The following is a 22,800-nucleotide window of genomic DNA, read 5'->3' as shown; positions in this document are numbered from 1 at the left end:
TATTGATAAGAAAAGTGTTATTAATTTAAATCATTAATATAACTCTATGCACTGTGCATATACAAACTACGCACTAAGACTACCCCCGCACGAAGTGGTGTGACGGTAATCGCAGCCTTGGTCTGCGACCACCGTCGCATCCCTTTGCACGGGAAGACCCGTGGAGGGATGCAACCCTTCACGGAGCATAAGGAAGAACAACGGTGCATAAAATAACGCGAGGAAAACATAGAAAAAGAGGATTGTTACTGCTGCGGAGACAAAGGACGGTAAAGGGAAGAAGGGAGATACAGCTGCGTCAGCAGAGCCTGAATAGGAGATTGGCTTTGGCGCTACAGGTACGTATTTGTGTGTGGAAGTGTGTACCACACACACACAAATAGTATTTCTTTGGTAGATCTGTTTCCAATCTCATTCTACATAATTATAATTATGATGTTGTATATTATAAAAGTATAAATGATTATAATGTTGTATGTATGTAGTAAACTCATATGTATGTAGGATTAATAATGAGAATGAAGGAAAATATAATTGTAGGCTTAACTTATGAATTTAAAGAGCGATAATGAATTAAAGAATACTTCTGAGTATATGTTAATTTACGAATATATATATTACTGAATGTTTACTTATATGTATGTGGCAATAAATATAGGTATCCATGCATAATATTTATGTATATCTAGGATCAATAAAGAGGATTAAAAGTATGTAAATGTAGACGTAAATTATGAAATGGAAAATGATAATGAATTATACAATGTAATATGAATAATGTGACTTTATGATGGAGGCTATAGGGAGGAAACTCCCTTAGCCTAATGGAGGGATTATGATAATCCCTGGTAGGCAGTATATACTGAATTTCTATATGCATATATGTTATGGCTTGGTTGACAAAGTTCATCCAAGAAGAGACGGATCTGGCCGGTCCTCTCTGAGGGACTTGGATGGCGAGATGCATCATCCAAGGCAAGGAATCGATCATATATGATGGTCTTCCTTGGTATGGCTTGGGTGTAAGAAATTACATCCAAGACAGGAATCGAATTAACCTTCGATTTCCTGGATGGTTTGGGTGTAAGAAATTACATCTAAGACAGGAATCGAATTAACCTTCGATTTCATGGATGGCTTGGGTGTAAGAAATTACATCCAAGACAAGAATCAAATTAACCTTCGATTTCCTGGTATGGCTTGGAACCAAGATGTGTTCCAAGAAGGCGAGCTACATAGCCGCCTATGGACATGTCCTAGTATTGCACTCGTATCCTTTTTATTAAATAAGAATTGAGATTAGTGTTAATTAAGTAATGGAAGTTTAATTGCAAATTAGATTAGTTTTATATATATATATATATATATATATATATATATATATATATATATATATATATATATATATATATATATATATATATATATATATATATATTTGTTGTATTCTAACAATTTGTTTTGCAGGACAGTGATCCCTATCTAGTAGGGACACTACAGTGGTATCAGAGCATAATCCTGCCAACCTGTGGGAAGGATTCTTAGTTTATGATCACATATCAGAGAAAGAAAGGCACGAAAGCAATGGCCGATCAATTAGCCAAACAACTTCAGACTTTCATGGAGCAAACCAATGAGAAATTCGAAAGAATGAGCCAATTAATCCTCCAAAGTACAAACAGCAACAATAGAGATATTCCAAACCCTAGAAGAGAGACACACTCTAATCACGCAGATAATGAATGATCTCCTCAAAGTTCTAGACAAACAATTCCTGAATTTCTTCCTAGAGAGGAACATGTGGGGGATGAAGAGGAACTAGCCACACTTGTTGTGGAAGAAATCGCCCAAATTTATGCTAGATTAGAGCCAGAAGTTCAAGGGGTGGTTTCCTTCAGGGACTTCTGTGAGTCCAAGACTAATGAAGGTAGAAGGAGGAAACCTATGGGTAAAGACCTCAAAGCTAAAGTCAACTAAATGTCCCTACCTTGCTTTGATGGATCAGGGAAGGATATTGCCCAAGCTTGGGTACAAAAACTAGATACATACCTTTCTTACAGCCCCATGACCGAAGGAGATGCTATAAAATTTGCCATACTCCATTTAACCTGAGCAGCCCATAATTGGTGGCATAATGGTCTCATTACCCTAGGACACAAAAATGTCTCCACCTACAATGAGTTTACCCAAAAGCTCATCAGCCGGTTTGACCAGAAAGACTCCGAATGGTACTTCCAAGAGTTAACACACCTTAAGCAATTAGGAACCATTGAAGACTATATACACCAATTCCAAAACCTATCAGTAATGGTTCTCGACCTATCCCAGAGAAGGCTTACCTACACGTTTTTAGAAGTCTTGAAAGACTCTATTCAAACTTTTGTAAAACCCTTGGAACCACAAAATTTAGTAGAGGCCATTAAGAAAACTAGGATGGTCAAATTTAGTGCTCCCAAGAACACCTCAACCAAAACACCGCATAGGAATGAGGGACCCCAGAGAGACTGCCGGGAGAGGCCCTGCCACTTTTGCAAGAAACCTTGGAGTTTGAATCACCAATGTAAGGAGAGAGAAGAACTCATGGAGAAAGGGTTATGTTTCAAATACAAGGCCCCATGGGGGAAAGGCCATGATTGTAAAAGAGGACAGTTAAATAACACATAAGAAATACGGGATGAGGAAAGACCCTATAAAAGGGCCAGGTTTGAAAACAACGAACCAAGTACCTTGGGAGTCATCACTCAAGGAAGTGAGAACAGATGCTTCAAACTCAAAGGGACTATCAAAGGACAAAAAGTAGTCCCATTGGTGGATGCAGGAGCCTCACATGACTTCATTAGCAAACACTTAGCAGCAAAGAGAAGGTTAAAAACTCAAGAGTTTGGAGGGTTTGAAGTGATCATGGGTAACAGAGTCATAGATAGGTGCACTAAAATTATACCTCAATTGGAAGTCACCCTGGGGGGGCATACAATTAAGAGGAACTTCTTTGTGGCGAACCTTGAGAATGACATCATTTTGGGAATGCCATGGATAAACTCATTGGGACGGTTCACCATGGATAGTCCAATTCAGGAGATATGCTTCCAACATGAAGGGAGAGAGATAACATTAAAAGGATTCGTGATGGCTCTCCAAAGATAGTATCATGTAATAAAATGGAGAAAATCCTTAGGCATGATCAAGGAGAGTGGATCGCCCAATGTATGGTCTTGGATAAATCTCCGATCGAAGGTCAGATCGTTCATAATGATATACAACCCATACTTGGGAGACACAAAAAAGTCTTCGAAGACATTCCCCCGGGCTTACCCCCAAAAAGGGGATTTGAACACTCCATTGAATTAGAAGGAGCAAAACCTGTCATTACCACTCCTTACCACCACCCCCACAAATTCAAAGAGGAGATTGAAAAAGCCATAAAAGAACCATTAGAAATGGGACACATCCAACCAAGCAGAAGCCCCTTTGCTTCATCAGTGGTATTGGTCAAGAAAAAAGACGGGACGATGAGAATGTACATAGATTACCGGGCCCTGAATAAAAAAACTATAAAAAACAGATACCCTATTTCGAGAATTGACGAACTAATGGATGAACTACACGGAGCAAGATATTTTTCTAAAATTGATCTAAGGTTAGGATAACATCAGATTAGAATGAGGGAAGAGGATATTCCCAAAACAAAATTCAGATGTCACTATGGACATTTAGAGTTTTTGGTTCTACCATTTGGTCTCACTAACGGCCCGGCCACCTTTCAGTCATGCATGAATCATACATTCGGGCAACAATTGAGGAAATTTCTTCTAATATTCTTTGATGATTGTTAGGGGCAAATAACGTATGTTAGTAAGAATAATATTTATAAGTGTGTTTATGATTATGTTTGTCGCCGAGAGGTTCCCATCGGGTACTTGGGAGTTGGTGACGGTTGGCAACTTGACCAACCGTCGGGTCTATATATTGTTTGGTTGGAACCTCGGCAGGGGAGATTATGTATGGACATTTTGGACACTAGAATAAAGATATAACTCTTCTGGTCTAACTGGTATCATTGTTATTTATGCTGTGATGTATGACTGTTCTGTTACATGAATATTTGGTACGTGTGGAAAACACTGTGTTATTTGTTCATTCACCAACCATACATTTAGGACTAAACATTTTGGCGCCGTTGCCTGAACGAACCTGGAGATAACTATGGCGGCAGGCAGAAGCAATTAATGGGCTGGCCATTTAACCAGCAATTAATTGTTGTGGACAACGACACGCACGAAGAGAGTACCGCGGAAGAGGAATGAGAGGATCAGTTGACGGCAGACTTGGTGGAGTTGTGGGACGTGTCAGTCACACAGTACATGCAGCGAGAGGCTCAGGAGAGAGCCGTCTCAGAAGGCACGGTACGTGGTGAACTCACCGTTAGCACCCCCGTCTTTGACCTACTCGGGAGTATTCCAAGGTTACTCGCTAGAAATTTGATTGCACTCCAAGACCGAAGGGGGGAAACGACAAAGGAACTTCAGTGGCAACAAGTTCTCCGACGGTACGAGGAACAGAGTTGTAGGGAGGAAGAGGAGAGGGAGGGTAGTCAGTGCCGTACCTCTGGCACTTGATTCCCCTACGGTCGAACAAAGACAGACGTACCACTACCACCGAAGGAGTAAACGAGGGAACTGTACGGAGATCTCTCCGCCTAAAAGAACAGGCCGATAGGAGACGATGACTAAGGGAGGTTGCCGACTCGAAGAGTCCAGAGAAACACAGCAGAAGTCGGAGTGTGAGTCGGAGTTGTAGTCGGGAGAGGCAAAAACTGTGTACGTGGAAGGAGTTGGCCGAGGTGGCCAGGAACCTGCCACTTCTAGATGTAGCAAAGGAAGATCTCGCCGACCAGGCCCCACACTCAACGTCAAGTGAAGAAGACTCTAGAGCCAAATCGCAAAGCACCCAGTCGGAATTTTCTGAACAACGAGAGGAGGCGGTACGAGTCCTGCACGAGGAAATCGCCACTATTTTTGAAGCAACATTGTCTGGCATTAAAATTTGTCCTTGTCAGAGGGCATCAAAATAGGAGGGTCAGATTCGGAAACCCCAGGAAGGAGGGACTATAGAAGCGAAGGTGACCAAAGCTCGGTTGACAGGGGCTCAACCAGATCAGGAGCGTATGGTACCTCCCGGACACATAATACCTTCTCGGCATATAGCCGTTTCTAGGCACTGCATAAAACCATACAGAAAGAAGGATGGCACACACTCCGGCGAAGCAGAAACTCCCAAAATTCATGGGCGACGGGTCAGAGGACCTCGTACGACATTGCAAGACATGCGTCACCATCTGGGAAGCAAATGGCCAGGACGACCTAGACTACTGGTTGAAGGCATTCCCGACCACTCTGCAAGGAATAGCTATTGACTGGTATACAGACTTTGATGCTCAGCATAAAACGTCCTGGAGCAATCTGAAGAAGGCCTTCGAGGAAGAATTCAAACTCCTACGGGATGACAACGAAATTGTGGCAGAGATTTACAACACCAAACAAGGAAAAAATGAAAGTGTGCACGCATATAATAGAAGGCTGAGGGAACTACTTAACAAAATGGAGAACCAGCCGGCGGATGGCCTCAAGAAGCGGTGGTTCGTAGAAGGATTGGTACCATCCCTGAGAAGGACGATGAAAGTGGTCCCTCCGCCATTGTACGCTGAAGCATACAACCGCGCCATGGATATTGAAAGTGAAAACAAGACATCCCGGGGGAAGCGACGAGTGAGCGACAATGACAACACGGACGAAGACAGCGATGGGGGATCCAAAACCGTGCAAGCACTCCAGAAGGATATGATGAGGATGATGAAGGAGTTAAAAGGTGACAAGGAAAGTGGTAGGGAAGGAAAAGAACTATGGTGCACTGGCTGCAAGACTGAAGGACACACTAAAGGAAGTTGTCCCCGCAAATTTTTCTGTGACATTTGCCAAGTAATGGGACATTCCACTAAGGAATGCCCGTACAACTTGAAAGCACGGAGCACACAAATGCTCTACGCCCAACCCGACCAAGCCACACCGTCGGCGACACCTTCGAAGCCAACAACAAACTCTGATGCCTCCCCTAGAGGGTACAAAAACAATCTGCGGGGTAACAATAGATCCAATAATAACACACCAAGGAGTAGAATTCAATACGACGCGAAGGGGCGACCCATGATTCAATGCAGGAAGTGCAACGAATGGGGTCACTTTGCCCGAGAATGCCAAACCGGAGGTGATGCAAGAAGTTTGCTGTGCAGATGGTGCGGTCCAGGAAATCACGAGGACATAGATTGTCCAAAGCAAAAAGGGGTGAACATGCTGGACGTGGAAGGATCAGGAGAAGATGTATTGGCAATCACAAGGCTGCAAAACAAGAAAGCCATGTATCCTGAGCCTCGCACAGAAAAAGAAAGGCTCCAGTAGGCAAGGGCGGATATTGAGCGGGCGATGGCTGGAGAGCGGAGGGCCTCACACCTGGCTGTCGGTACACCAGTCCAGTCAGAACTAGAGAAATCCATCATTAAGCAGATGTTACAAACCACAATACTCGTACGGGTATCCGACCTTCTACAGACCATGCCACAGTTGAGGATGGCCCTGACGAATGCAGCTGGTGACACCACAGTCGGCCAAGAACACCAGACGATGACAAAACCACATAGTACGGCTTCGGTGAAGGAATATGGTATGGATGCTATGGACCCTATGCTACTCACAGTAGGCGTTGGACGGAAATCGACAATAGTAGAGATGGATATAGTGGGACAAAAGCTCACAAACACCATTGTGGATGGTGGGTCTAGAGTCAACGTACTACCAGAGGAAACTTGGCGAAGCCTCGGCAAGCCTACACTCTGGCCACCAACCTTCCACCTGGTCGGTGCGGATCAACACGGTATCAAACCCCTCGGTACCCTCATGGCACAAAAGGTGGTAATCGGGACGCAACAATTCCTTCTGGATTTCGTAGTCATCCCATTGGAAAGAAAAGCGTACGACGCCCTCCTGGGAAGGGGCTGGCTGATCATGGCCAGAGCTAATCATAACTGGAAAAAGAATACTCTCTCAATCGAGAGTGACGGTCATAGACTCATAAGTATGTAATCGATCTAAGGAACCGGTCCATTAGTGAAGAGCTCGCGTCATCCGACTCCGACTCAGAAGATTCAAATAGATGGGAGTGGGGTTCTGAAGGAGACAAAGGAGGGAAAGAGCCCGACAATGAAGGAGTGCTGGAATTGGATGGATGCTCTGAAGATGGAACTAGTTCGCTGGCTGGACTCTTCCATTGGCAGATGGAGGACTACGAGGTCTTCCACCCGGAGTGCCACATGCTGCAAATATGTGAGATTGGGGAATCAAGTGGCGGTATGGAAGAGCAGTCATTTCCCTCGGAGTACGGTAGGTACTAGGAGGGAATGGCACGGGTGGATGACACACCAGCCCACCAGTTCGAACGAGACAAACCCATCAAGTATGAGGAAAGGGATGTGAAAATAATCAATCTAGGCAAGGACGAGGACCCGCAGGTGATACTCGTAGGGGATGATTGGAACCCCGTACTGGATCACTCATACGATGTACGCCAGTCGAGGGAGTGTTTGAGTTATCTGTACGACGTACAGTCGACCAAGAAGGGAGACTGGCAGTGCTTGAGTTATTTGTACAGCGTATGGTCGACAAAGAAGGGAGACTGGCATAGCCTGTACAGTGTACGATCTGCAAGGGGAGGAATACTGTACGACAGAACATTGCACCCACAGGAAACTAAGTCGTACGATCTTGTAAGACTACTAACGGATAAAGGAGAAAGACTGTATGGTCAGAAAACAGACATACCGTACGTGCAGGATCCATACAATTCCCTCCTTTGCGGCTTTCGTACATGCAGTGAGCAGTTGTATAAAAAGTTTGAGGGTATCTGTGTAGAGATTTGTGCCATCCATGTGGAGCTGAGTGAAGAGTTGGCACAGGTTGAAGAGGCCGTACGACCAGGGAGCGGAAGTGCACGAGTTAATCCGTATGGTGTAGAGGCAGCGGTTGGTCCAATGGTCCGTACCATTATGGCAGACCAGACAATGGCAGAGGAGGCCGCACCAGGGAAAAACGAGGTCGCCGTACAAGGAATTGGTACTAGTACAACATGTTCAGGTACTTGTACGATGATCATTGGTACCAGGCCGGAAGGACAATTTTTGGTAGAACGAATTCATGTTTTTTTCAAGCTGGAACACAAGACATTCTACATGTGCCATCATGCTATCAGCCTATTCCTGGACGCCATACGCCTGCAAGTACCACCAGAAATGTGGGGAACCTTCGAACCGCGCGGACGGGTGGAACCGAATAAACCTACCATGTACTACTATACTCACCTAGACACACTAGGTGACACCGCCTAGCCAACCAAAAGGAGAAGAAAGTTGGACACGTTCATAGAGGTCGAAGATGCCAACAACGTAGAGGATTCTGAGTAGGCATAAGAGACTAAGGAGCAGGAAAGTGGTGATGAGGGGTTTCATATGGCACCTCACACAGTTGCGAAGGATGAAGGGGAAGCAGAGTCGCAACAACAGGAAGAGGAGGAAGAGAAGGATCAACACGGAAGGTGACGGGCACAATGGAAGAGTACGAGGGTAAAGTTCACACCTTCCAAATTATCTTCGACACACTTGGTACCACAGGAAGCACTTGTGGTGGCCAGCCTTGTGGGGGACGTACGACCAGTATGTTGTCCCGAAAAATCAATGAAGAGGAATCACTAGCGCAGCGGCGGGTAGCATTACCACAGAAACTAGTACTTGAGTCAGAAACCACGGAGGGTACCAGTACGGTAGACCAGACAGTGGCAGGGGAGGCCGTACCAGGAAAAGACACAATGGTCGAGCAAGGAATTGGTACGGCATATCCAGGGTCTTGTACGAAAGACATTGGTACGGTACCAGTAGGTACTGGTACAACATCAACACGTACTGGTACAGTGTCAGTAGGTACTGGTACGATTCCAACATGTACTGGTACAACTTCAGCATGTACTGGTACGACTCCAACAGGTGCTGGTATGACTCCAACAGGTACTGGTACAACATCAACATGTACTGGTACGTCTCCAACGGGTACTGGTACGGTTCCAACATGTACTGGTACGGCTCCAACGGGTATTGGTACGATGCCAGTAGGAATTGGTACAACAAGAACTGGTATGGTACTAGCAGGTACTAGTGCAGCTCCAACAGGTACTGGTACGACTCCAAGAAGTACTGGTACGAGGCTCCAACAGGAACTGGTACTAGTACGGTGCCAGTAGGAACTGGTACGGTGCCAACATGAGCTGGTACGATGCCAACAGGTGCTGGTACGATGCCAACATGTACTGGTACGACATGAACTGGTACTGTGCCAACATGTATTGCTACGGTGCCAACATGTATTGGGTACGACATGAACTGGTACGTTGCTAGCAAGAACTGGTACTGTGCCAACAAGAATTGGTACGGGTGCCAGCAGGAACTGGTACGGTGTTAGCAGGAACTGGTTTGATATCAAAATGTACTGGTACGCCAGGTGCTAGTACGGTACCATCGGAGAAAGATGAGGCAGGGGATGTGAGGTGCCAGGACGGAACCTCACAGATGGAGCAAAAAGATAAGAAACTGTTGGAAGCTTCCCACATGGTAAAGAAGGCACGGGAACGGCAGCTGTTGGTAGAAAAGAACTTAAGACTTCACACCGGACAACAAACTTCTTCTCCGACCACCATAGGGACGTCTCCTCCCTCTTCTCGGTCCTAGTTTATGTTTTATATTTCAGCTCTTATTGTCTTAGTCGTCTGAAAGACGACTACGTTTTTGGGGGGGCTAATGTTAAGGGCAAATAATGTATGTTAGTAAGAATAATATTTATAAGTGTGTTTATGATTATGTTTGTCGCCGAGAGGTTCCCGTCGGGTACTTGGGAGTTGGTGACGGTTGGCAACTTGACCAATCGTCGGGTCTATATATTGTTTGGTTGGAACCTCGGCAGGGGAGATTATGTATGGACATTTTGGACACTGGAATAAAGATATAACTCTTCTGGTCTAACTGGTATCATTGTTATTTATGTTGTGATGTATGACTGTTTTGTTACATGAATATTTGGTACGTGTGGAAAACACTGTGTTATCTGTTCGTTCACCAACCATACATTTAGGACTAAACAATGATATACTCATTTACAGCAAGACATGGGAAGAACATCTTCGACACATTGAGGAGGTATTAAATATTCTTGAGTCTGAATCCTTATATGCTAAAGGCTCCAAGTGCGAATTTGGGATGAAAGAAATCATCTACTTAGGACACAAAATTAGTGAGGCTGGAGTAAGTCTGGATGAGGAAAAAATCAGGGCCATCAAGAAATGGCCCACCCCTAGAACTTTAACACAACTAAGGGGGTTTGTGGGACTATGCAGCTACTATAGACGTTTTGTAAAAGGGTTTTCCAAGATAGCAGCACCCCTCACCGACCTAACTAAGAAAGGAGCCTTCACATGGAATGACCAAGCCCAACAAGCTTTTGAACAATTTAAAATAACCATGAGCTCATGTCCAGTATTGGCCATTCCCAACTTCTCTATGCCTTTTGAACTACAATGTGATGCATTCGGGGAGGGAATTGGGGTAGTCCTCATGCAAAAGAAACACCCCCTAGCTTTTGAGAGCCGTAAACTTACTGAAGTGGAAAGACACTACTCTATTTATGACAAAGAAATGATTGCCATAATGCACGCCTTGGCCAAATTTCGCCAATACCTCGTTTGTGGGAAGTTTGGTGTGAAAATTGATCATAATAGTCTACGCTTCTTTTTGAGCCAAATGGACCTTAATGATAGGCAATAAAAATGGGTGAGCAAAATACAAGCCTATGACTTTGATATAGAATATGTAAAAGGGGTGAATAATAGGGCAGCAGATGCATTATCCCGAAGAGCCCACGTCAATGCCATTACCAGCATCTCAAAGGACTGGAAGGAAGAAATCCTTAATGAATATGACCAAGACCCACAAGCAAAGGAAATCTTGAAGGGAAACCTTCCCAACGAAGATTTTAAAGTTAGGGAGACCTCATCTTGTACAAGGGAAGGGTATACTTGACCCCTCAGACCAAATTCAAAAACAAAATCCTAAAGGAATTCCATGATAAACCCCTAGCAGGACATCAAGGATACTATAAAACTTATAAACACATAAGGGAAAGGTATGCATGGAAAGACCAAAAAAGAGATGTCCAAAAATATGTACAAGAATGCCTAACTTGTCAACGCAATAAAACCGAACTCACCCACCCAGCTGGATTGCTTCAACCATTACCTATTCCCAATCAAAAGTGGGAGAGAATTTCTATGGATTTCATAACAGGGTTGCCAAGGGCACAAGGAAAGGATAGCATTTTTGTGGTGGTAGACAGACTCACGAAGTATGCCCATTTCCTTGCAGTCTCCATAGAATATAAAGCCTACCAAATAGCCGATCTATTCTTCAGGGAAATTTTCAGACTCCATGGACTCCCTCTAAATATCGTCAGTGACAGAGATAGCAAGTTTATCAGCCAATTTTGGTAGGAACTCTTCAGAATGGCAGGAACAGTTTTGACCCCTAGTACCAGTTACCACCCTCAAACTGATGGGCAAACTGAATTAGTGAACAAATGGATAGAGGGCTACCTAAGGAATTATGTTACAGGGCAACAGACGGCTTGGGTCAAGTGGTTACACCTAGGAGAACATTGTTACAACACAACACACCACATGTCAATAGGGATGAGTCCTTTCCAAGCCTTGTACGACTATGAGGCCACTAGCTTTGGAGAGCGAATAACCCAGGAAAGCAAAGTACCAAGAGCACAAGGTTTTGTTCAACAGAGTAGGGATATCATGAAGACCTTGAAAGAGAATTTATAACAAGCCCAAAATCAACAAAAGATCTATGTAGATAGGAAGCATACAGAAAGGACAGTCGAGGCCAGAGAGCTAGTGTTTTTAAGGCTACAACCATATAAACAATCTTCCCTCAAGAAGAATGGGACTGAAAAATTGAAACCTCAGTTCTATGGACCCTACAAGGTAATTCGAAGGACTGGGGAAGTAGCTTATGAAATAGAACTCCCCAAAGACAGTAAAATACATAATGTGTTCCATGTCTCCCGACTCAAAAAGGTTCTCGGGCAACACTTGGCTCCATGCAGTGAACTACCTCCCCTAGATGATGAAGGGAAACTCACCTTGTACCCTTAGATCATTCTAGATACACGGGAAAAAGAGCTTAGGAACCGAACCATTACCGAATACTTGATTAAATGGAAGAATCTCCCAAATGAGGATGCTACTTGGGAAAAAGAGGAAGACCTAAAGATGCTTGAGGACAAGCAAAATTGAGACGAAGGGAATGTGATAGCCCCTACGGTATCACCTGATGTAAAATTATTAAATAATATTAATATACTAAGAGGAAATAAATCATGAGATATTGATTAATTAAATAAGGTTATTATAAATAAATGCTTAAAATGTCAATGTATTTAATATATAAAATAATAATAATAAAGAAAAGCATTTATTTATCAATGTATTTAATAATAAGAAAAGTATTATTAAAACAAATTATTAATACAACGTATAAACTAAACTACGAACTATTGATAAGAAAAGTGTAATTAATTTAAATCATTAATATAACTCTACGCACTGTGCATATACAAACTACGCACTAAGACTACCCCAGCACGAAGTGGTGCGATGGTAATCGCAGCCTTGGGCCGCGACCACCGTCGCATCCCTTCGCACGGGAAGACCCGTGGAGGGATGCAACCCTTCACGGGGCATAAGGAAGAACAACGGTGCATAAAATAACGAGAGGAAAACATAGAAAAAGAGGATTGTTAGTGCTGCGGAGACAAAGGACGATAAAGGGAAGAAGGGAGATACAGCTGCGTCAGCAGAACCTGAATAGGAGATTGGCTTTGGCGCTACAAGTACATATTTGTGTGTGGAAGTGTGTACCACACACACACAAATAGATATAATAGTATTTCTTTGGTAGATCTATTTCCAATCTCATTCTGCACAATTATAATTATGATGTTGTATATTATAAAAGTATAAATGATTATAATGTTGTATGTATGCAGTAAACTCATATGTATGTAGGATTAATAATGAGAATGAAGGAAAATATAATTGTAGGCTTAACTTATGAATTTAAAGAGCGATAATGAATTAAAGAATACTTCTGAGTATATGTTAATTTATGAATATATATATTACTGAATGTTTACTTATATGTATGTGGCAATAAATATAGGTATCCATGCATAATATTTATGTATATCTAGGATCAATAAAGAGGATTAAAAGTATGTAAATGTAGACGTAAATTATGAAATGGAAAATGATAATGAATTATACAATGTAATATGAATAATGTGACTTTATGATGGAGGCTATAGGGAGGAAACTCCCTTAGCCTAATGGAGGGATTATGATAATCCCTGGTAGGCAGTATATACTGAATTTCTATATGCATATATGTTATGGCTTGGTTGACAAAGTTCATCCAAGAAGAGACGGATCTGGCCGGTCCTCTCTGAGGGACTTGGATGGCAAGATGCATCATCCAAGGCAAGGAATCGATCATATATGATGGTCTTCCTTGGTATGGCTTGGGTGTAAGAAATTACATCCAAGATAGGAATCGAATCAACCTTCGATTTCTTGGATGGCTTGGGTGTAAGAAATTACATCCAAGACAGGAATCGAATTAACCTTTGATTTCCTGGATGGCTCGGGTGTAAGAAATTACATCCAAGACAGGAATCGAATTAACCTTCGATTTCTTGGTATGGCTTGGAACCAAGATGGGTTCCAAGAAGGCGAGCTGCATAGCCGCCTATGGACATGTCCCAGTATTGCACTCGTATCCTTTTTATTAAATAGGATTTGAGATTAAGTTTAATTGCAAATTAGATTAGTTATATATATATATATATTATATATATATTTGTTGTATTCTAACAATCTGTTTTGCAGGACAGTGATCCCTAACTAGTAGGGACATTACACATTGGCATTGATTCATCTAATGTCAATGTCAATGATGAGGAGGCGGAGAATGAGGATGATGAATTAGAGAATCCATTTGATGATCAAACTTTAAATTGTTGAAAGTTGAAACAATGATACTTGAATATTTTATTATTTTGATATTTAACTTGATGTATATGATGCTGTTATGGTATGATCATGATGCTATGATTACAAGTTTATGCTGGTTTTGTTGTTTATATGATGCTATGTGACATGCTAATCTTAATTCATGCTTATATGCTGCATATATATATAAGTACATGTTTTTGTACTAACAAACCCAAACGAACCCAAAGCCCTTTTCAAAATTTTGCCATACCAACGTACCGGTTCTTCGAACCCGAACCGGTGCCCGATTTCGAACTGGCAACCTAGTATTTATATATTGAATGATGATGAGATACCTATAGCTCATGGAGGTAGTGAGAGTGGCACTTGTTTGGGTTCAAATGATTTTGAATTTGAACTTGGAGCAAATAATGATGATCTTGATCTAGATCCTTTTGATGATTGATGAACATTTAAGATAGAAGCCAATTATTATTTTTGATTGTCAATTTTGTAATTGTAATGATTTTCATTTGAATTGTGAACTTGGACATATACGAATCTATGATACATTGATATATATTATATTCTGAACTTTCAATTGAAATGGCATTTGGCATTGCTCAATGATGAAGTAGCATACTATTAAATGTATTTAGATTTGTAATTTTGTATATTTCTTTAAATTTTTGTATATAACATATATATATATGGACGACTCCAACCCATGAACCCAAAAGGCAATTTTTTTTTTCCTGAACCCACAAACCGGGTTCGCATCGTCGAACCCACTCCCGAACCCGAACTGGTAACTTAGCTTTATAAGCAAGGCCTCTCATGTACATTTTCATGTCCATATTCAACCATTATTCTATCTTGCTTTGTTGAAGCAAGCTATTCTTGACATTCTCTCTTCTGAAAGTTATTTTAGTCTTGTAGGGTTCTTGGAGTTGTTGAGGAGTCACTAATATACTCCTACAATTCCAACAATAACTTTTCAAATTTAGTAATTCCTTTTAAAATCCCTTGGATATTTCCAAGGAATTCTTTGGGTGCCTTTATCAGCTCAATTTAAGTAGATCAGAAGGGGACCTAGCAGGATTAGTTGCTATTGATAGTTTCCAAGGCTTAACTGCAATTCAATACTTGCCGCAAGAGGGATTCATTTAGTAGACAAGTTTACCTTTTGTACTGTCTGTCATACACTGCTACATTCTTTTATTTCAAGAATCCGAATGGAATTACTAGAGAATGAACTCTTGTTAACCAAAAAATAGAAAAAAATAAAACTTAATTTTATAGTAGAAGTGAATTTTGTTATTTACGAATTATGCTGTTATGGTCTTATTATATGTTGTTGTAAGAGATTCATATGCATATAATGTTTCTTTTCAGATGCAGCTTTTGGATAGATAATGTCTCAAATTTACAATTTAAGTGATTTCTATTTATACATATTGCATACAACAGGTGAAAGGTTATCATCATCACTTCAAGCTAGCACAAGGGGAGGAATTGATCTTGGAACCTCAGAGTTTAAGCCTTCTAGATTTGCTAGCAATTTAAGCCCAATAAGCAGGTACTGTGTGTTGCAGGTCCTAATATTATGCATATTAGATGAAATGTGACCTAAATTGAAAATGTGTAGCTCCTTTATAGTGCACTAATTAATTCTTAATATAGTTTTCTCTTTATTATTGAGCATGCCATATTGTCGTTGATCCTTCTTGCTATATTCATGCACATGTAATACATATTCTCTTGTGGGCGTTGTTGAATTGGTCCATTCAAGAAAACTTTCTTCACTGTTTTATGAAATATCATTGCACTAGTGTCATTCAAAATTAGTTTCTTGCTGAGCATATAGTTATTGATGAGATTTACTAGAACTTAGAAGAGCTCAGGGTTTACAAAAATAATAGTCATGCTTTCCTTATTATCTCTTGTATAGAGTAATTTTTTATGGGAGTGAGGTCAGCTATATATTGGTTTTTATTGGACAGCACCATTCCTCTTTAGGTTTTTGTTTTGGTGAACAGAAGACTTTTCATATTAACAAAAGTTATAGATTACAAAAGCCCCCATAGTAGTGACAGGAGATTTTATGGAAGGAAGTTACAAAGTTCTCTTGTATTGTAGATGGTCATGAATATAACAAAGAGCAGCAAGGATAAACGAAGTTATACAAAGATAAGAAACTAAGCCATATTCTGGAACTGCAGAAATAAAAAAAAGTATTGATCGAATGGGCAAATCACCAAGGAGGGGTAGGGAAAGGGAGTGAAGGGCAGGAAGGAAGGTCAAATAGTTTCTTTGATTAATTGCTCTTGGAGTAGCACAAAGTCTCTATCTAGTGCTTACCCATGAGGAGGATGATTGTTACATTTCAAATCTATCCACCACATACATCTTCCTGATTGTCACATTGGAGTGCCACTTATTAGTTGGACTGGCATCATCATTCAGTGAGAACTGATGTGTGCTAGATTGCCTTTTGGGGTTATTGATCTGCCTTATCTGCTGCTTAACCACCAAGTGCTCCTTTTTAAAGTTTTCAGGGTGCAAGAACTTGTCAATGCCCTTAGTGCAGTTGTGAACTTACTGATATCAGTGCCTCAGCATTTTTAACCTTTCCTTTTGCTTGTACAGATAAGTGATAATTGCGTGCTGATTCTCTTTGATGCCTCGTAGATTTTGGCATTAACAAAAAGGTCATTTTCCTACCTCAGATCATTCTTATTACCTTGCATTTCTGCAATCTTCAATAGTCCATTAAGAGCATTATCTATATTAGCAAAGGCTAAATGAATATCAGTTCTTAGGACAATTTCAGCTTTGTTTTTGGTACAGGCGTGGCTAATTGGAACCTTTAAATAAATTTGGATTCTCACGCAAATTAATATGAGGACCACTCCTTTGAGGTATTGGCTGCAAGAGAGTTGGAGTGGTACCAACGGCGGTGGCAAGATTCCTAGCAACATTAGGGCCATTTCTGGAAACAAGATCAGCAAGATTACATAACTAGAGAGCTAATCCTATTGGAGCTTGGAGTGAAAGCTGAACAAGGAATGGCTTAAGACTTAGCCTTATTAACGAGGGAATAACTGCTAGTATTAGAATAGTATTAGTTATTGCTATATTGTTATAATAAGTGGTATCTTTACTTATGAGTGTAACCACCATTTTGTAACTGCTTTTTTATTTTTAGTTTGTAACTACCATCTATTTTTAGTCTATGTCAACAATACATGTCTGCGCTCTCTTTTTGAGATGATTTGCCATTTTCTCTCTTTCTTTTTTCTTTGATCTTATCAACATTGGTATCAGAGCTAGATCATGTTGAGGAAGCCCAGTCAGCTGGGTACATAATTGATTGTATGGATTGTGAAGAAGGTCGTGAAGAGAATAAAATCATGAATGTTGATTGGATGTAAGCTGTCACATAGCCATAGATTTCCATGAAGAGGAATTACATATTGGTGAAGAAAAATCATAGGCAGCAACAAGGAAAGAGTGGGTGACAACAATTTCCCATTGAAGAATTTGTTAAGGGCCAAAATGGCATTTACCAGTTGTGGAAGGGTAGGCTGAAATGTTTTTGCAGCATGCAGTCATTTTTTTAGTGATTAAAACCCGAGCTGCAAGTAGTAGTGAGAGAAATCCTAGTCGATTGTTGTAGAGGTCTGAAAATCCTGATCAACAGAGAATTCTATTACAATTTCTTATAAAGCATTTTGTTTCAGTGTTATATGAAAGAATAATTATTAGTTTGCAAATTTTTTGGTTAAAGTAGTTTAAGTTTGAAGGAGGTTGAAAGCTTTCCACTTGAAAGGGTATGGAACATTTCTGAGTCTATTTTATGGTTTGAATTTGAATTTGTAAACTTTTTTTTGAAGGGGTTTTATAAATTTGTAGGGGTTTGGGTCTGTATATCCTTTTTATACAATTGTCAATATTCGCCACCTCATTTTACCTGATGTTCATAAGTGGAATGGTCATAATTTTAATGTATGTAATCATATGTATTGCCCCCTTTAGAATGTGTGACTAAATCCTTTTAGACACTGAAACTTGACATACAACCAACTCAGAAGATTATGGAAAATATCATAGGAAGCTTTGTTATTGCTGAAACAATCTATGTCTGATGATCTTCTCCCTGAAGTTTCAATGCTTCTTTTTAAGTGCATTATGATATAGTTTGAAAATAAATACCAAACTATAGAAAAATATTGTGTTCAATATATAAAAATTCTATTATTTTGTATTGAGCTGAAAAGGGGGGGGAGGGGGTGAGTTTCTTTGTCTAAGCTCGAGGGCAAAAGCAAAGAATCAAAGATCTCCTTCCACAATCAAATGCATGAGGGTAGTATAGGTGTGCACAAGGATAAGCTTCCATAATCAAATGCATGACCTATAAGGAGAGGCAACTGAATTGAAGATTCAATAACAAAGCATGTTCATGTTGCTATTTTCTCAAATCATTTTCAAGTGCCAACTGCCTTGACATTCATTTGCCACATTTTATTTGCCAGAGTTGCGATTGTATCCATTCCTTTTGTATTGATCTCTACTTGTTTGGCAAGGGAAGAGCCAAGAGCTGTAGGCATTGTTTTTTGTGGACAGGACTTGATGTCCACCCACATGGTCCTGTTTACTAGGAATAACAGGTGTCACAGGTAACCTGTGTGGTAACAACATAGGGCCCATCTCTGCCACATTTTTATTTTGCTGATCTGCATTTTGCACAACACCTTCAACACCTGCAATTTCATTGATTGCTATCAAACTTACACCATTTTCCCCCTGTTTGTGTGTCTTAGGGTGTGCAACAGTATGAGTGGGAGCTTCCATTTTGAATTCACCTCTTAAATTTCTCACTTTTATTCAAAGATCTTAGATTTGTACATGACATATAAGTGCTGCACTTATTTATAAGTTATTACAAGCTTTTTTGCATGTGATTTATTCAAGATAATAGAAAGCACACTTATTTATAAGTTATTACAAGCTTTTTTGCATGTGATTTATTCAAGATAATAGAAAGCACACTGCAGTTTATATACAAAAAAATACTTTGCTTGCTATCAAAGCAAGCTCAAAGTATAGAATTATCTTCAAATATATCAACCAAAATCAGATCTCTTAAAAAATAGATTTCTGTCAAATATACAACTACTTGCTTAATGCTTCCTATTTTTGGCTTGGCAATGCAAAAAGGAATGTATGTTTTAATGTGTCACATTATGTCTCTACATTGGAAGCTACCGAATGTGTTGTTAGAGTGCAAATAAGGTCATGTTTACTCTACATTGTCCCATTGTTTTCAAATAATGTGCTTTTTAGATGAATCTTTGGTGAGGAACACTTATCGTATCATAGGTATTGCTGAATTTGGAAAGAATCTGGTCATAAAGAGAAGTTGACAACTTTCTCACCCTACTTGAGAACAATTTAGGCTAGCACAAAGTCTGAGTTGGTTGAATGGACAGAAAACCAGTTAGAGAATCCATGAGTGGTTAGACAGTATAGTAGTTAATCTAACTTCCATCTTTGTTCACCTTTCCCTTCCTGTGTTTGGTGGCTAGATTTAAATATTGTAAATATGTCATCCACTTATTGTGGCATGCATTCTCCAACTTGCTCTATCTATGTAGGAACTAAAGGTGGTTTGAGTAAATGAGGTTCTCTTCCCTAGGATGTAATGTTGCTACTGTAGGAAAATTTGATGTCAAACAGTAGAATGCTTTTGAAGTAAAAAGAAGCTGATGAAGTCAAACTACTGATGTTGATGAAGTTGGTCTGTTGTCAATGAAGATATCTTAGTTACTGATTTAGAAGAAAGGCAATCACTAATTTTAGGATAAGTTTTTTGTTTAGTTGCCAAATTTTTATTCTCTATTTTTAGTTTTAATCACCCAGTTGGAAAACTGAAAGTAAGGCAAGTAAATTTAGTAGATTGTCTAATTGTTTTTTATAAGTTATTTTTAGGAGCGTCAAACTGTATATTAGATGCATTATTTCAATTTGTATATAATTATTTTGAAATGGAAAATTAGAGAATAATTTAAGACTCGAGGAAGATTCATAATAAACAAAAGTCATTTTTTCAGTGTGTAATTTCTGAGCAGGCCTTGTCCCATATGAAATTTATTAACATTACTATCAGAGAAAGGTTTATTAGCACAAGAGTTTATCTGGGTGGGTGAGAATTATATTGGACAAGTTTAGATTTGAAGCTCCTTCACTAGAGATTAAGACATAGAGACTTTGAGAGAAAATCTTAGCTTTGTTTGGTTCGCTACAATGGCATCGAACAATGGTGCAGTGCTAGTTTATTGAAGAGATTAGTTGAAACTGGTATTACTATGGAAAGGAGTGTGAAAAACAGGAGTAAGTAGGTATGCTGAACCTCAAGATTGGAATATATTGAGTGTATAAAGGATAAGACAAAAAAGAGGGAAGAGGAGAAAAAGAACGCCCAAGCATTTTTCTACATTTAGAGAGCAGAGGATCCAAGTATTTATGCAGAATCGCAGGTTGCAAGACATCAAAGGATGCATGGACAGCTTTAGAAATTTCATATTAGAGGATAGATTAGGTAAGGGCTGCAAAGCTTCAAACCCTAAGGATGAATTTTGAGAATTTAAATTTGAAGGATAATAAAAAAATTGAAGATTATTGTGTTAGAGTAACAAATGTAGTGAATAAGATGAGAACATATGGGGGAGGCAGTGAAAGATGATGTAGTTGTGAAGATCTTTAGATCTTTTACACACCAAGTGGATAAATATTGTTGTTACTTTACAAGAGAAAAAATTGAGGTGCTTTAAAGGTTAAAAAGTATTTGGATTCTTACTTTCACATGAAGAGAAGGTAAAGTTTATGGGTGGTCTATATCAAACACTTACGTCAAAGGCAAAAATCAGTGAATCAAGGAGCGAGTATGAATCTCCCTCAAGGCAATAATAGGGAGAATTCTTCTCAATGGTATGGTTCAAATTTCAGAGGAAGAGGACAAAGTAGAGGCCATGGGTTCTTAAGAAGTAGAGGCAAATATAATAAAAGAAGATAGTGCAATGCTACTATTGCAAGAATTTTGGTCATATCGAGAGAGCTTGCAGATTGAAGAATTCAAATTAAGAAAAGTGAACTATGCACAAGACAAGGAATATAAATGAAGATTCACTGCACTCCTCTATTCCATTCAGCAAATTTAAAAACATAAATATTGAGGTATGGTTTTTAGATTTAGGCTTTAATCATATGATTGGTTGTAGAGAAGCATTTCCAAACATTGATAATTTTTTTTTTGCTCGGTAATTATATCATTCTATTAATTTTAGAAACAAAATACATACTTCGAGAGAGTTTAAAACTATTAACGAGAAATGTCCGGACAAAACCAAAGGACTCCATCTACAGTCATAACACAGCTTAATCTACTAGCCACCCCATAACCAAGTTTACTGTAATTACAAACAAAAAACATGAAACCCAATTCAACTTGCAAGAACAATCTCCTTGCCTTTCGCTGGGTCTCCCTGCAGAGTCTCCAATGGGTCTTCATCCTCAATCAGGTCGTCGTCTTCTTTGGGTGGAAAGCCAATCCAAATAGTTCATTTTGGCTTGCAGCTTCTCGACCCTCTTGGCCGACCACGTTTCTTCTTCGCAGAAGATGAGGAGCTACCCTCCAAAGCCGCTGTCCCAAAGGGTCCCCATTTTGCCACTTCTTTGTTCATGTCTTCCCTCGCCCTGGCTTCCAAAAAGTCTACAATCCCGTGTAGCCCCACCTACGTTGTCGCCCTGCAAACCTCCTTGCTACACGTCACACTCCACACCAAATAGGGACGAAGGGGAGGACGAAACTCACTAACATGGAGCCAAGCTCCATCCGGGCATACAAAGCCTTCTCCATCCCTCGATACCCGAATGAAACTATCTAAGTTTCCCCTCCATTCTTCCTTGACACAACACTCCACCACCCACCTCACTCTTTCCTTCTTGAGCAGCTCAAAACACCATGCGGAAAATAAGGAAGTAATGTCCGCATTGGTCCTGTATTTGTATTGAGCATAGAGGTATTCATCTCCCAGGATCAGTTTGACACTACCAATGAAGTTCGGTTCCTCAAAACAGAAGACATTCGAAAGTCTCTTGTGTAAGACTTTCCCCCAAAATGCAACCATTGTCTTAGACGCTTGCAGAGAAAAATTAGGCTCCATCACTGCTGATGCACCTCAACACTGCTACGGTTCCCAAAGAAAAGCACCACCTCGGCAAAGCTTGTATCACCACTTCCAATCTTGCTGAGAAAGTAGTGTAAACTCCACGCTGTGATCAAAGTAGGCATAAATGGACCTAGACGAGGCAAGGTTGGCAACATGTGTGGCGGGTATCATCACCATTAATTCTCGTATGGCAAACATCTCGCCACCTTAAATTTGCAATGTTCAATACCGCCGCCACCTCCAACGAAGATGGCACAATCTATCGGTCGGAGAGAATTGACCTACCATATCTTAGAAAGCCTGCCACTCATTAATAGTGAAAAGCCCGATGTCCTCAATATCAATGCGGATGTCAACCCAAAAAAACCAA

General features: G+C 40.3%; 1 protein-coding gene across 2 annotated transcripts in view; it reads left to right on the top strand.

Moving 5' to 3' along the window:
- The window catches only part of LOC131043810 (ferrochelatase-2, chloroplastic), a 221,820-nt gene that overhangs the window by 9,691 nt on the left and 189,329 nt on the right, over window positions 1-22,800 (top strand). For both annotated transcript variants that reach the window (XR_009105605.2, XM_057977047.2), the window contains exon 2: window positions 15,670-15,778. Coding sequence is in view for 1 of the 2 variants with exons in the window: in XM_057977047.2 (XP_057833030.1) it covers window positions 15,670-15,778 (109 nt within the window). In the remaining variant the exon portion in view is untranslated. The remainder of the gene's footprint in view (window positions 1-15,669; window positions 15,779-22,800) is intronic.

Source organism: Cryptomeria japonica, chromosome 6, assembly GCF_030272615.1.
Source record: "Cryptomeria japonica chromosome 6, Sugi_1.0, whole genome shotgun sequence".
Classification (NCBI taxonomy): domain Eukaryota; kingdom Viridiplantae; phylum Streptophyta; class Pinopsida; order Cupressales; family Cupressaceae; genus Cryptomeria; species Cryptomeria japonica.
The sequence above is the reverse complement of the archived record's forward strand: the minus strand, read 5'-3'. Positions and strand labels throughout refer to the sequence as shown.